This window comes from Salvelinus alpinus, unplaced genomic scaffold (genome assembly GCF_045679555.1).
Source record: "Salvelinus alpinus unplaced genomic scaffold, SLU_Salpinus.1 scaffold_63, whole genome shotgun sequence".
In the NCBI taxonomy this organism is placed as follows: domain Eukaryota; kingdom Metazoa; phylum Chordata; class Actinopteri; order Salmoniformes; family Salmonidae; genus Salvelinus; species Salvelinus alpinus.
In genome coordinates this window covers 97,422-113,600 of record NW_027256004.1, presented here as the reverse complement: position 1 = coordinate 113,600, position 16,179 = coordinate 97,422, and the positions used below count along the sequence as shown (strand labels likewise).

The 16,179-nt window shown below is 43.9% G+C and overlaps 1 protein-coding gene across 1 annotated transcript in view; it reads left to right on the top strand.

Moving 5' to 3' along the window:
• The first annotated feature begins 5,768 nt into the window (after window positions 1-5,768).
• LOC139567180 (zinc finger protein 180-like) overlaps window positions 5,769-16,179 on the top strand; it is a 58,091-nt gene continuing 47,680 nt past the window's right edge. Inside the window, exon 1 of the mRNA XM_071388682.1 lies at window positions 5,769-6,396. Coding sequence (XP_071244783.1) covers window positions 6,063-6,396 — 334 coding nt within the window. The 5' untranslated portion in view covers window positions 5,769-6,062. The remainder of the gene's footprint in view (window positions 6,397-16,179) is intronic.

The window sequence follows — 16,179 nt, the reverse complement described above, 5'->3', positions numbered from 1 at the left end:
ATGATCCAGAGGAGGAATGGGAGAAGGTCATGTGGTCTGATGAGACAAAAATATAGCTTTTTGGTCTAAACTCCACTCGCCGTGTTTGGAGGAAGAAGAAGGATGAGTACAACCCCAAGAACACCATCTCAACCGTGAAGCATGGAGGTGGAAACATCATTCTTTGGGGATGCTTTTCTGCAAAGGGGACAGGGCGACTGCACCGTATTGAGGGGAGGATGGATGGGGCCATGTATCGCGAGATCTTGGCCAACAACCTCCTTCCCTCAGTAAGAGCATTGAAGATGGGTCGTGGCTGAGTCTTCCAGCATGACAACGACCCGAAACACACAGCCAGGGCAACTAAGGAGTGGCTCCGTAAGAAGCATCTCAAGGTCCTGGAGTGGCCTAGCCAGTCTCCAGACCTGAACCCAATAGAAAATCTTTGGAGGGAGCTGAAAGTCCGTATTGCCCAGCGACAGCCCCCAAACCTGAAGGATCTGGAGAAGGTCTGTATGGAGGAGTGGGCCAAAATCCCTGCTGCAGTGTGTGCAAACCTGGTCAAGAACTGCAGGAAATGTATGATCTCTGTAATTGCAAACAAAGGTTTCTGTACCAAATATTAAGTTCTGCTTTTCTGATGTATCAAATACTTATTTCATGCAATAAAATGCAAATTAATTACTTAAAAATCATACAATGTGATTTTCTGGATATTTGTTTTAGATTCTGTCTCTCACAGTTGAAGTGTACCTATGATAAAAATTACAGACCTCTACATGCTTTGTAAGTAGGAAAACCTGCAAAATCGGCAGTGTATCAAATACTTGTTCTCCCCACTGTACATGCCCGTCTGAAGTTTGCCAATGAACATCTGAATGATTCAGAGGACAACTGGGTGAACGTGTTGTGGTCAGATGAGACCAAAATGGAGTTCTTTGGCATCAACCCAACTTGCCGTGTTTGGAGGAGGAGGAATGCTGCCTATGACCCCAAGAAACCATCCCCACCGTCAAACATGGAGGTGGAAACATTATGCTTTGGGGGTGTTTTCCTGCTAAAGGGACAGGACAACTTCACCGCATCAAAGGGACGATGGACGGGGCCATGTACCGTCAAATCTTGGGTGAAAACCTCCTTCCCTCAGCCAGGGTATTGAAAATGGGTCGTGGATGGGTATTCCAGCATGACAATGACCCAAAACACACGGCCAAGGCAACAAAGGAGTGGCTCAAGAAGAAGCACATTAAGGTCCTGGAGTGGCCTAGCCAGTCTCCAGACCTTAATCCCATAGAAAATCTGTGGAGGGAGCTGAAGGTTCGAGTTGCCAAACGTCAGCCTCGAAACCTTAATGACTTGAAGAAGATCTGCAAAGAGGAGTGGGACAAAATCCCTCCTGAGATGTGTGCAAACCTGGTGGCCAACTACAAGAAACGTCTGACCTCTGTGATTGCCAACAAGGGTTTTGCCACCAAGTACTAAGTCATGTTTTGCAGAGGGGTCAAATACTTATTTCCCTAATTAAAATACAAATCAATTCATAACATTTTTGACATGCGTTTTTCTGGATTTTTTTGTTGATATTCTGTCTCTCACTGTTCAAATAAACCTACCATTAAAATTATAGACTGATCAATTCTTTGTCAGTGGGCAAACGTACAAAATCAGCAGGGGATCAAATACTTTTTTCCCTCACTGTATGTAATAAGGTGTAACTTTGCATTGGGACTTAAAACATAAATTTAATTTGATATTTTATAAACATACACATACAAATTACAACACCATACAAACATTAACTACATCACACCTGCCCAGACACACTAGAACACACCTCCATCTCCATTAACTACATCACACCTGCCCAGACCCACTAGAACACACCCCCATCTCCATTAACTACATCACACCTGCCCAGACCCACTAGAACACACCCCAGTGGCGATTTTAGCATGTAAATCTTGGTGGGGCCTCCTCAACATTTTTTTAGATGCATGCCAGCAAGACACTACGCAACACAACACTTGCAGTAAGATGTTAACATGATCAATCCAATCAAAACTACTGTACATATAATGTGATTTGACATCATTTTATCTGTGGCCAATGACCTTGAGCCTTCTTGGAAGGCCACTTGTAATATAACTCTATGGCAGGACCCAAAGGGCTGACATTTTGGATGTCTACCTTTACTAAGGACATAAACTTCACCACAACGTATTGTCCCCATGAGTGACAGAACACTGAGCCAATTACAGCGCAATACTCCTATTTTTTGCAGGCTCGCCCCACCACCAGAGAAAGCACTGAGCTAGGCTGAAATACCTGCAATTTGGAGCTGCCTTACTCAAGAAAACAAGAAAGTTACCATGTGTGTATGCAAATTTATTAACTCAATGATATATATTATTTTTTACATTGTTTGTAAACTGATTTGCGACACTTATTAATGCCAAAATAACATGCACAAATTCTGGGGCTCTGCCCTGAATGACGGGACGCCACTGACACACCCCCATCCCCAGCATCAATCTCCGCCATGTTATTTCTCTCCGTCGCCCAAGCACTTTACATTTTTGGATTTTAAAGAATTTGACCTTTCCATTGAGTTAAAAGCGGAGGATTGGTTGATTTCCAGGTTTTTAGAATAGTATTGAAGACGATTGATGAGAAAAGTATCGTCCAACCATCGGGTATCTCATTGCATCCTCATATGCCATGCCTTGAAGTATACAGACAGACAGATTAAAAGTAATTTTACATTGTATAACTACTTCTGACAGCCAACTTTCTAACTCCGCCCATAACTTTATGACGTCATAACATTCCCAGAAGGATTATTGAGTCATTGTTAGTTTTACACTTAAGACATGACTCTGCCGTTGTGCTATAGAATTTGTGAATTTTGTCTCTTGTATAATAAGGGACTATCATTTGTCCCAACATCACAGGCAACGGACTTTGATAAAGACTTCCAAAAGTGTTTCACAGTTTAAGATCAACTGAGTTTTAATTAATGGGGTTTCTCCCTGTGCACCTGTCAATGTAAATCCATTGAACGAGACAAGTTACCAGACAGGACATATTGCTAATGCTCTTCCCATTAATAACCTGAATGACAATCAACTTGTGGGTGGTGGTGGTGATGACGGCCTATTGGATGACGTCGTCCATCGGGATCCCCCAAAAAAGAAGACGCTCTGGACTGATCACTGGAGTCAGATGTGAAGGAGGAGGTTGATCATCAGGAGTCAGATGTGAAGGAGGAGGTTGATCATCAGGAGTCAGATGTGAAGGAGGAGGTTGATCATCAGGAGTCAGATGTGAAGGAGGAGGTTGATCATCAGGAGTCAGATGTGAAGGAGGAGGTTGATCATCAGGAGTCAGAAGTGAAAGAGGAGGTTGATCATCAGGAGTCAGATGTGAAGGAGGAGGTTGATCATCAGGAGTCAGATGTGAAAGAGGAGGTTGATCATCAGGAGTCAGATGTGAAGGAGGAGGTTGATCATCAGTGAACCTCTAGGATTGTGGCTGGGCTGGCGTTTCCACTTCCAGCTTGGTCATATATTTTGATACGTTGAATGTTGATATTGTGAACCTATGTAATATATTTGTACCTCCTGTTTCAGGAAGTGATGTCACTAAGTACTGCCCCAATATATACAGTGCATTTGGAAAGTATTCAGACCCCTTCACTTTTTACACATTTTGTTACGTTATTCTAAAATGGATTAAATAGATTTTTTCCCTCATCAATCTACACACAATACCCAATAATGACAAAGAAAAAACAGGTTTTTAGAAATGTTTGCAAATGTAACAAAAACAACAACTGAAATATCACATTTACATACAGTATCAGTCAAAATTTGGACACTCTTACTCATTCAAGGGTTTTCACAGTTTAAGATCAACTGAGTTTTAATTAATGGGGTTTCTCCCTGTGCACCTGTCAATGTAAATCCATTGAACGAGACAAGTTACCAGACAGGACATATTGCTAATGCTCTTCCCATTAATAACCTGAATGACAATCAACTTGTGGGTGGTGGTGGTGATGACGGCCTATTGGATGACGTCGTCCATCGGGATCCCCCAAAAAAGAAGACGCTCTGGACTGATCACTGGAGTCAGATGTGAAGGAGGAGGTTGATCATCAGGAGTCAGATGTGAAGGAGGAGGTTGATCATCAGGAGTCAGATGTGAAGGAGGAGGTTGATCATCAGGAGTCAGATGTGAAGGAGGAGGTTGATCATCAGGAGTCAGATGTGAAGGAGGAGGTTGATCATCAGGAGTCAGAAGTGAAAGAGGAGGTTGATCATCAGGAGTCAGATGTGAAGGAGGAGGTTGATCATCAGGAGTCAGATGTGAAAGAGGAGGTTGATCATCAGGAGTCAGATGTGAAGGAGGAGGTTGATCATCAGTGAACCTCTAGGATTGTGGCTGGGCTGGCGTTTCCACTTCCAGCTTGGTCATATATTTTGATACGTTGAATGTTGATATTGTGAACCTATGTAATATATTTGTACCTCCTGTTTCAGGAAGTGATGTCACTAAGTACTGCCCCAATATATACAGTGCATTTGGAAAGTATTCAGACCCCTTCACTTTTTACACATTTTGTTACGTTATTCTAAAATGGATTAAATAGATTTTTTCCCTCATCAATCTACACACAATACCCAATAATGACAAAGAAAAAACAGGTTTTTAGAAATGTTTGCAAATGTAACAAAAACAACAACTGAAATATCACATTTACATACAGTATCAGTCAAAATTTGGACACTCTTACTCATTCAAGGGTTTTATTTGGACTATTTTCTTCATTGTAAAATAATAGTGAAGACATCAAAACTATGAAATAACACATGGAATCATGTAGTAACTTTGAGATATTTCAAAGCAGTCACCCTTTGCCTTGATGACAGCTTTGCACACTCTTGACATTTTCTCAACCGGCTTCATGAGGTAGTCACTTGGAATTATTTTCAATTAACAGGTGTGCCTAGTGAAATGTTAATTTGTGGAATTTCTTTCCTTCTTAATGCGTTTGAGCCAATCAGTTGTGTTGTGGTGAGGTATGGGTGGCTCTCATGAGGATTGCCATAGGAAAGGAAGACCCAGAGTTACCTCTGCTGCAGAAGATACGTTTATTAGAGTTAACTTCAACTCAGAATGCAGCCCAAATAAATGCTTCACAGAGTTCAAGTAACAGACACATCTCAACATCAACTGTTCAGAGACTACGTGAATCAGGCCTTCATGGTTGAATTGCTGCATGCAAAAACACAGTTTACAAAAGCTTTGTTAAAGAACAAGAAGGCCTGCACACTGTTTACAAAAAATTTGCTTTTCTTTCAAAAACAAGGACATTTCTAAGTGACCCCAAACTTTTGAACGGTAGTATACATCTACATGATGTATTGTTACACCATGTAGGAGCAGTATAGACCTAGTCTGTTCATTATATACATCTACATGATGTATTGTTACACCATGTAGGAGCAGTATAGATCTAGTCTGTTCATTATATACATCTACATGATGTATTGTTACACCTTGTAGGAACAGTATAGACCTACAGTAGCTAGCTACTTATTTAGATGTTGTTTGACTTAATGAAACTGCCTTACATGTGCTGTAGTAAACGTTTTTTATTCGCACTAATCAATCAACACATTCAGGTCTTTGTATGTCTCAATATAATAGTATTATTTAATTAAAACCATTTAAAATAATATTTGTCTGAAAATAAAATATGATTCTCAACTGCGTTTTCCACTCCAGTCAGCAGACGGAGGCGATGCTGCTAGCGTGACGTATAATCTAGTGGACGGGTCTTCAGAAACAGCTCGTCATCCACCTCCGTAGCTGGTTAGCCAACATAGCCGAAAGATTCAAGCTATTTATACGCTTTCGGCGTATATTAGCTACTGTGTTTTAGACACACTTCTGTCGTATCTACTTGTTAACCTATTTAATTCAATATTACGTTATTTTGTATTAGTCAGCTATTGTAGCTGGCTGGTTAAGTTAGCACTAGCCTAGTCGCTAATGATAACTAGCTAACATCCCCGAACATGAGCTCCCTAAACTACTCTCCTCCTGCTGAAGAAGAGGTGGTCTGCTGGACGGAGAAAGAACCTCTGGGGCTGAACGTTGTCGTGAAAGAGGAGAAGGAAGAGGAGTCCGTTACAGTAAAACAAGAAGTAGAGGGTGAGGCTGTTACCGTGAAAGAAGAAGAGAAAGACGTTTCAGTGAAAGAAGAGGAAGACGCGTTCAGAGTGAAAGAGGAGGGTGTTACAGTAAAAGAAGAGGAGAAAGACGATGTCGTTTTTGGAGTGAAGAAGGAAGGGGAGATTACTGTCACATTGGAAGATGAAGAGGTGGAAATAGGAGATCTGATTAACACCAGTAAGTTCCGCCTTAAATGTGTTTTTAACTTTGGATATTCGCAGTTTGCTCGTCAATACCTCTTCAACGGAGGGCCCTGGGATGATGACTGATATGTGTAGAATCAGACAATGTAGAGAACAAGCTACCCCTTGTTTTCTACGTTCCGTTTCCAAAAAGTGACTTAACATATATATTTGAGAAGGGTCTATCTGCTGAACGCAGACTGGGGGGCACGGGCACGGCATGTAGTGATTTTCATGTAGTGATGTTTTACTACACACCGGTCCCCCCAATAGTGCCATGTGAGAGTTGGGTTGGCTACACCAAAGATTATGGATATACTGACAAGGTGTCTCTCTGCCCTAAGAAGTGGAGTCGTTGTCCAAAAGCGGCACTGCGGGTTGTCTTTCTCCTGCCTATCCTGTCTTTGGATTGGTGGATACATCTTATTATTGTAATCTATTGTTTATATTCTATGAGGGTTGTTGTCGTCAACCGCCTGTATTCAATGGAGAGAAATGCTAAGCTACTAGCATGAATATGCATAGCGATCTGGAGACAACTCCTATAGTGTTTTTATCAAAGTTGTCGGTATGTCCACGTGTCCACATTACTTAAGCTTTATGAAACTTCCGTTAGATCAAGGAAACCTCACGTAGCAAATAAGCCATTAATTTTGTTGTTGACCAAATTCGACACTTTCCGCATTGGGTTGATAATTGTTTCCACTTGGATACAACCTACTGTAGGCTACTGGCATGACCTAGAGAGTTACAACCTACTGCAGCCTACTGGCATGACCTAGAGAGTTACAACCTACTGTAGCCTACTGGCATGACCTAGAGAGATACAACCTACTGTAGCCTGCTGGCATGACCTAGAGAGATACACCCTACTGTAGCCTAGTGGCATGACCAAGAGAGATACAACCTACTGGAACCTACTGGCATGACCTAGAGAGATACAACCACTTGGATACAACCTACTGTAGTCTACTGGCATGACCTAGAGCGTTACAAACTACTGTAGCCTACTGGCATGACCTAGAGAGTTACAACCTACTGTAGCCTACTGGCATGACCTAGAGAGATACAACCTACTGTAGCCTACTGGCATGACCTAGAGAGATACAACCTACTGTAGCCTACTGGCATGACCTAGAGAGATACAGCCTACTGTAGCCTAGTGGCATGACCAAGAGAGATAAAACCTACTGGAACCTACTGGCATGACCTAGAGAGATACAACCACTTGGATACAACCTACTGTATCCTACTGGCATGACCGAGAGAGTTACAACCTACTGTAGCCTACTGACGTGACCTAGAGAGATACAACCTACTGTAACCTACTGGCATGACCTAGAGAGATACAACCTCCTGTAACCTACTAGCTTGACCTAGAGAGATACAACCTACTGTAGCCTACTGGCATGACCTAGAGAGATTCAACCTACTAGCATGACCTAGAGAGATACAACCTACTGTAGCCTACTGGCATGACCTAGAGAGATACAGCCTACTGTAGCCTAGTGGCATGACCAAGAGAGATACAACCTACTGGAACCTACTGGCATGACCTAGAGAGATACAACCACTTGGATACAACCTACTGTATCCTACTGGCATGACCGAGAGAGTTACAACCTACTGTAGCCTACTGACGTGACCTAGAGAGATACAACCTACTGTAACCTACTGGCATGACCTAGAGAGATACAACCTCCTGTAACCTACTAGCTTGACCTAGAGAGATACAACGTACTGTAGCCTACTGGCATGACCTAGAGAGATTCAACCTACTAGCATGACCTAGAGAGATACAACCTACTGTAGCCTACTGGCATGACCTAGAGAGATACAACCTACTGTAACCTACTGGCATGACCTAGAGAGATACAACCTCCTGTAACCTACTAGCTTGACCTAGAGAGATACAACCTACTGTAGCCTACTGGCTTGACCTAGAGAGTTACAACCTACTGTATCCTACTGGCATGACCTAGAGAGATACAGCCTACTAGCATGACCTAGAGAGATACAACATACTGTAACCTACTGGTATGACCTAGAGAGATACAACCTACTGTAACCCACTGGTATGATCTAGAGAGATACAACCTACTGTAGCCTACTGGCATGACCTAGAGAGATACAACCTACTGTAGCCTAGTGGTATGACCTAGAGAGATACAACCTACTGTAACCCACTGGCATGATCTAGAGAGATACAACCTACTGTAGCCTACTGGCATGACCTAGAGAGTTACAACCTAGTGTAGCCTACTGGCATGACCTAGAGAGATACAACCTACTGTAACCTACTGGCATGACCTAGAGAGATACAACCTACTGTAACCCACTGGCATGATCTAGAGAGATACAACCTACTGTATCCTACTGGCATGACCTAGAGAGATGCACTACCCACGTTAGCCTACTAGCATGACCTAGAGAGTTACAACCTAGTGTAGCCTACTGGCATGACCTAGAGAGTTACAACTTACTGTAACCTACTGGCATGACCTAGAGAGATACAACCTACTGTAACCCACTGGCATGATCTAGAGAGATACAACCTACTGTAGTCTACTGGCATGACCTAGAGAGATACAACCTACTGTAGCCTAGTGGTATGACCTAGAGAGATACAACCTACTGTAGGCTACTGGCATGACCTAGAGCGTTACAACCTACTGTAACCTACTGTAACCTACTGGCTTGACCTAGAGAGTTACAACCTACTGCAGCCTACTGGCATGACCTAGAGAGATACAACCTACTGTAGCCTACTGGCATGACCTAGAGAGATACAACCTACTGTAGCCTACTGGCATGACCTAGAGCGTTACAAACTACTGTAACCTACTGTAACCTACTGGCTTGACCTAGAGAGTTACAACCTACTGTAGCCTACTGGCATGACCTAGAGAGATACAACCTACTGTAACCTACTGGCATGACCTAGAGAGATACAACCTCCTGTAACGTACTAGCTTGACCTAGAGAGATACAACCTACTGTAGCCTACTGGCTTGACCTAGAGAGTTACAACCTACTGTATCCTACTGGCATGACCTAGAGAGATACAGCCTACTAGCATGACCTAGAGAGTTACAACCTACTGTAGCCTGCTGGCATGACTTAGAGATATACAACATACTGTAACCTACTGGCATGACCTAGAGAGATACAACCTACTGTAGCCTACTGGCATGACCTAGAGAGATACAACCTACTGTAACCTACTGGCATGACCTAGAGAGATACAACCTACTGTATCCTACTGGCATGACCTAGAGAGATACAACCTACTGTAGCCTACTGGCATGACCTAGAGAGATACAGCCTACTGTAGCCTAGTGGCATGACCAAGAGAGATACAACCTACTGGAACCTACTGGCATGACCTAGAGAGATACAACCACTTGGATACAACCTACTGTATCCTACTGGCATGACCGAGAGAGTTACAACCTACTGTAGCCTACTGACGTGACCTAGAGAGATACAACCTACTGTAACCTACTGGCATGACCTAGAGAGATACAACCTCCTGTAACCTACTAGCTTGACCTAGAGAGATACAACGTACTGTAGCCTACTGGCATGACCTAGAGAGATTAAACCTACTAGCATGACCTAGAGAGATACAACCTACTGTAGCCTACTGGCATGACCTAGAGAGATACAACCTACTGTAACCTACTGGCATGACCTAGAGAGATACAACCTCCTGTAACCTACTAGCTTGACCTAGAGAGATACAACCTACTGTAGCCTACTGGCTTGACCTAGAGAGTTACAACCTACTGTATCCTACTGGCATGACCTAGAGAGATACAGCCTACTAGCATGACCTAGAGAGATACAACATACTGTAACCTACTGGTATGACCTAGAGAGATACAACCTACTGTAGCCTACTGGCATGACCTAGAGAGATACAACCTACTGTAACCTACCGGCATGACCTAGAGAGATAAAACCTACTGTATCCTACTGGCATGACCTAGAGAGATACAACCTCCTGTAACCTACTGGCTTGACCTAGAGAGTTACAACCTACTGTAGCCTGCTGGCATGACCTTGAGAGATACTACCTACTTTAGCCTACTGGCATGACCTAGAGAGATACTACCTACTTTAGCCTACTGGCATGACCTAGAGAGATACAACCTACTGTAACCTACTGGCACGACCTAGAGAGATACAACCTACTGTAGCCTACTGGCATGACCTAGAGAGATACAACCTACTGTAGCCTACTGGCATGACCTAGAGAGATACAACCTACTGTAACCTACTGGTATGACCTAGAGAGATACAACCTACTGTAACCCACTGGCATGATCTAGAGAGATACAACCTACTGTAGCCTACTGGCATGACCTAGAGAGATACAACCTACTGTAACATACTGGCATGACCTAGAGAGATACAACCTCCTGTACACTACTAGCTTGACCTAGAGAGATACAACCTACTGTAGCCTACTGGCATGACCTAGAGAGATTCAACCTACTAGCATGACCTAGAGAGATGCAACCTACTGTAGCCTACTGGCATGACCTAGAGAGATACAACCTACTGTAACCTACTGGCATGACCTAGAGAGATACAACCTCATGTAACCTACTAGCTTGACCTAGAGAGATACAACCTACTGTAGCCTACTGGCTTGACCTAGAGAGTTACAACCTACTGTATCCTACTGGCATGACCTAGAGAGATACAGCCTACTAGCATGACCTAGAGAGATACAACATACTGTAACCTACTGGTATGACCTAGAGAGATACAACCTACTGTAGCCTTCTGGCATGACCTAGAGAGATACAACCTACTGTAACCTACCGGCATGACCTAGAGAGATACAACCTACTGTAACCTACTGGTATGACCTAGAGAGATACAACCTACTGTAACCCACTGGCATGATCTAGAGAGATACAACCTACTGTAGCCTACTGGCATGACCTAGAGAGATACAATCTACTGTAGCCTAGTGGTATGACCTAGAGAGATACAACCTACTGTAACCCACTGGCATGATCTAGAGAGATACAACCTACTGTAGCCTACTGGCATGACCTAGAGAGATACAACCTACTGTAACCTACTGATATGACCTAGAGAGATACAACCTACTGTAACCCACTGGCATGATCTAGAGAGATACAACCTACTGTATCCTACTGGCATGACCTAGAGAGATGCACTACCCACGTTAGCCTACTAGCATGACCTAGAGAGTTACAACCTAGTGTAGCCTACTGGCATGACCTAGAGAGTTACAACCTACTGTAACCTACTGGCATGACCTAGAGAGATACAACCTACTGTAACCCACTGGCATGATCTAGAGAGATACAACCTACTGTAGTCTACTGGCATGACCTAGAGAGATACAACCTACTGTAGCCTAGTGGTATGACCTAGAGAGATACAACCTACTGTAGGCTACTGGCATGACCTAGAGCGTTACAACCTACTGTAACCTACTGTAACCTACTGGCTTGACCTAGAGAGTTACAACCTACTGCAGCCTACTGGCATGACCTAGAGAGATACAACCTACTGTAGCCTACTGGCATGACCTAGAGAGATACAACCTACTGTAGCCTACTGGCATGACCTAGAGCGTTACAAACTACTGTAACCTACTGTAACCTACTGGCTTGACCTAGAGAGTTACAACCGACTGTAGCCTACTGGCATGACCTAGAGAGATACAACCTACTGTAACCTACTGGCATGACCTAGAGAGATACAACCTCCTGTAACGTACTAGCTTGACCTAGAGAGATACAACCTACTGTAGCCTACTGGCTTGACCTAGAGAGTTACAACCTACTGTATCCTACTGGCATGACCTAGAGAGATACAGCCTACTAGCATGACCTAGAGAGATACAACATACTGTAACCTACTGGCATGACCTAGAGAGATACAACCTACTGTAGCCTACTGGCATGACCTAGAGAGATACAACCTACTGTAACCTACTGGCATGACCTAGAGAGATACAACCTACTGTATCCTACTGGCATGACCTAGAGAGATACAACCTACTGTAGCCTACTGGCATGACCTAGAGAGATACAGCCTACTGTAGCCTAGTGGCATGACCAAGAGCGATACAACCTACTGGAACCTACTGGCATGACCTAGAGAGATACAACCACTTGGATACAACCTACTGTATCCTACTGGCATGACCGAGAGAGTTACAACCTACTGTAGCCTACTGACGTGACCTAGAGAGATACAACCTACTGTAACCTACTGGCATGACCTAGAGAGATACAACCTCCTGTAACCTACTAGCTTGACCTAGAGAGATACAACCTACTGTAGCCTACTGGCATGACCTAGAGAGATTCAACCTACTAGCATGACCTAGAGAGATACAACCTACTGTAGCCTACTGGCATGACCTAGAGAGATACAACCTACTGTAACCTACTGGCATGACCTAGAGAGATACAACCTCCTGTAACCTACTAGCTTGACCTAGAGAGATACAACCTACTGTAACCTACTGGTATGACCTAGAGAGATACAACCTACTGTAACCCACTGGCATGATCTAGAGAGATACAACCTACTGTAGCCTACTGGCATGACCTAGAGAGATACAACCCACTGTAGCCTAGTGGTATGACCTAGAGAGATACAACCTACTGTAACCCACTGGCATGATCTAGAGAGATACAACCTACTGTAGCCTACTGGCATGACCTAGAGAGTTACAACCTAGTGTAGCCTACTGGCATGACCTAGAGAGATACAACCTACTGTAACCTACTGGCATGACCTAGAGAGATACAACCTACTGTAACCCACTGGCATGATCTAGAGAGATACAACCTACTGTATCCTACTGGCATGACCTAGAGAGATGCCCTACCCACATTAGCCTACTAGCATGACCTAGAGAGTTACAACCTAGTGTAGCCTACTGGCATGACCTAGAGAGTTACAACCTACTGTAACCTACTGGCATGACCTAGAGAGATACAACCTACTGTAACCCACTGGCATGATCTAGAGAGATACAACCTACTGTAGTCTACTGGCATGACCTAGAGAGATACAACCTACTGTAGCCTAGTGGTATGACCTAGAGAGATACAACCTACTGTAGGCTACTGGCATGACCTAGAGCGTTACAACCTACTGTAACCTACTGTAACCTACTGGCTTGACCTAGAGAATTACAACCTACTGCATCCTTCTGGCATGACCTAGAGAGATACAACCTACTGTAGCCTACTGGCATGACCTAGAGAGATACAACCTACTGTAGCCTACTGGCATGACCTAGAGCGTTACAAACTACTGTAACCTACTGTAACGTACTAGCTTGACCTAGAGAGATACAACCTACTGTAGCCTACTGGCTTGACCTAGAGAGTTACAACCTACTGTATCCTACTGGCATGACCTAGAGAGATACAGCCTACTAGCATGACCTAGAGAGATACAACATACTGTAACCTACTGGCATGACCTAGAGAGATACAACCTACTGTAGCCTACTGGCATGACCTAGAGAGATACAACCTACTGTAACCTACTGGCATGACCTAGAGAGATACAACCTACTGTATCCTACTGGCATGACCTAGAGAGATACAACCTACTTTAGCCTACTGGCATGGCCTAGAGAGATACAACCTACTGTAACCTACTGGCACGACCTAGAGAGATACAACCTACTGTAGCCTACTGGCATGACCTAGAGAGATACAACCTACTGTAACCTACTGGTATGACCTAGAGAGATACAACCTACAGTAGCCTACTGGCATGACCTAGAGAGATACAAGCTACTGTAGCATACTGGCATGACCTAGAGAGTTACAACCTACTGTAGTCTACTTGCATGACCTAGAGAGATAAAACCACTTGGATACAACTTACTGTCGCCTACTGGCTTGACCTAGAGAGATACAACCTACTGTAGCCTACTGGCATGACCTAGAGAGATACAACCTACTGTAGCCTACTGGCATGACCTAGAGAGATACAACCTACTGTAGCCCACTGGCATGACCTAGAGAGATACAACCTACTGTAACCTACTGGTATGACCTAGAGAGATACAATCTACTGTAACCCACTGGCATGACCTAGAGAGATACAACCTACTGTAGCCTAGTGGCATGACCTAGAGAGATACAACCTACTGTAACCCACTGGCATGATCTAGAGAGATACTACCTACTGTAGCCTACTGGCTTGACCTAGAGAGTTACAACCTACTGCAGCCTACTGGCATGACCTAGAGAGATAAAACCTACTGTAACCTACTGGCATGACCTAGAGAGATACAACCTACTGTAACCCACTGGCATGATCTAGAGAGATACAACCTACTGTATCCTACTGGCATGACCTAGAGAGATGCACTACCCACGTTGGCCTACTAGCATGACCTAGAGAGAAACAACCTCCTGTAACCTACTGGCTTGACCTTGAGAGTTACAACCTACTGTAGTCTACTTGCATGACCTAGAGAGATAAAACCACTTGGATACAACTTACTGTCGCCTACTGGCTTGACCAAGAGAGATACAACCTACTGTAGCCTACTGGCATGACCTAGAGAGATACAACCTACTGTAGCCTACTGGCATGACCTAGAGAGATACAACCTACTGTAGCCTAGTGGCATGACCTAGAGAGATACAACCTACTGTAACCCAATGGCATGATCTAGAGAGATACAACCTACTGTAGCCTACTGGCTTGACCTAGAGAGTTACAACCTACTGCAGCCTACTGGCATGACCTAGAGAGATACAACCTACTGTAGCCTAGTGGCATGACCTAGAGAGATACAACCTACTGTAACCCACTGGCATGATCTAGAGAGATACAACCTACTTTAGCCTACTGGCATGACCTAGAGAGATGCACTACCCACGTTGGCCTACTAGCATGACCTAGAGAGTTACAACCTAGTGTAGCCTACTGGCATGACCTAGAGAGTTACAACCTACTGTAACCTACTGGCATGACCTAGAGAGATACAACCTACTGTAACCCACTGGCATGATCTAGAGAGATACAACCTACTGTAGCCTACTGGCATGACCTAGAGAGATACAACCTACTGTAACCTACTGGCATGACCTAGAGAGATACAACCTCCTGTAACCTACTAGCTTGACCTAGAGAGATACAACCTACTGTAGCCTACTGGCTTGACCTAGAGAGTTACAACCTACTGTATCCTACTGGCATGACCTAGAGAGATACAGCCTACTAGCATGACCTAGAGAGATACAACATACTGTAACCTACTGGTATGACCTAGAGAGATACAACCTACTGTAGCCTACTGGCATGACCTAGAGAGATACAACCTACTGTAACCTACCGGCATGACCTAGAGAGATAAAACCTACTGTATCCTACTGGCATGACCTAGAGAGATACAACCTCCTGTAACCTACTGGCTTGACCTAGAGAGTTACAACCTACTGTAGCCTGCTGGCATGACCTTGAGAGATACAACCTACTGTAACCTACTGGCATGACCTAGAGAGATACTACCTACTTTAGCCTACTGGCATGACCTAGAGAGATACAACCTACTGTAACCTACTGGCACGACCTAGAGAGATACAACCTACTGTAGCCTACTGGCATGACCTAGAGAGATACAACCTACTGTAGCCTACTGGCATGACCTAGAGAGATACAACCTACTGTAACCTACTGGTATGACCTAGAGAGATACAACCTACTGTAACCCACTGGCATGATCTAGAGAGATACAACCTACTGT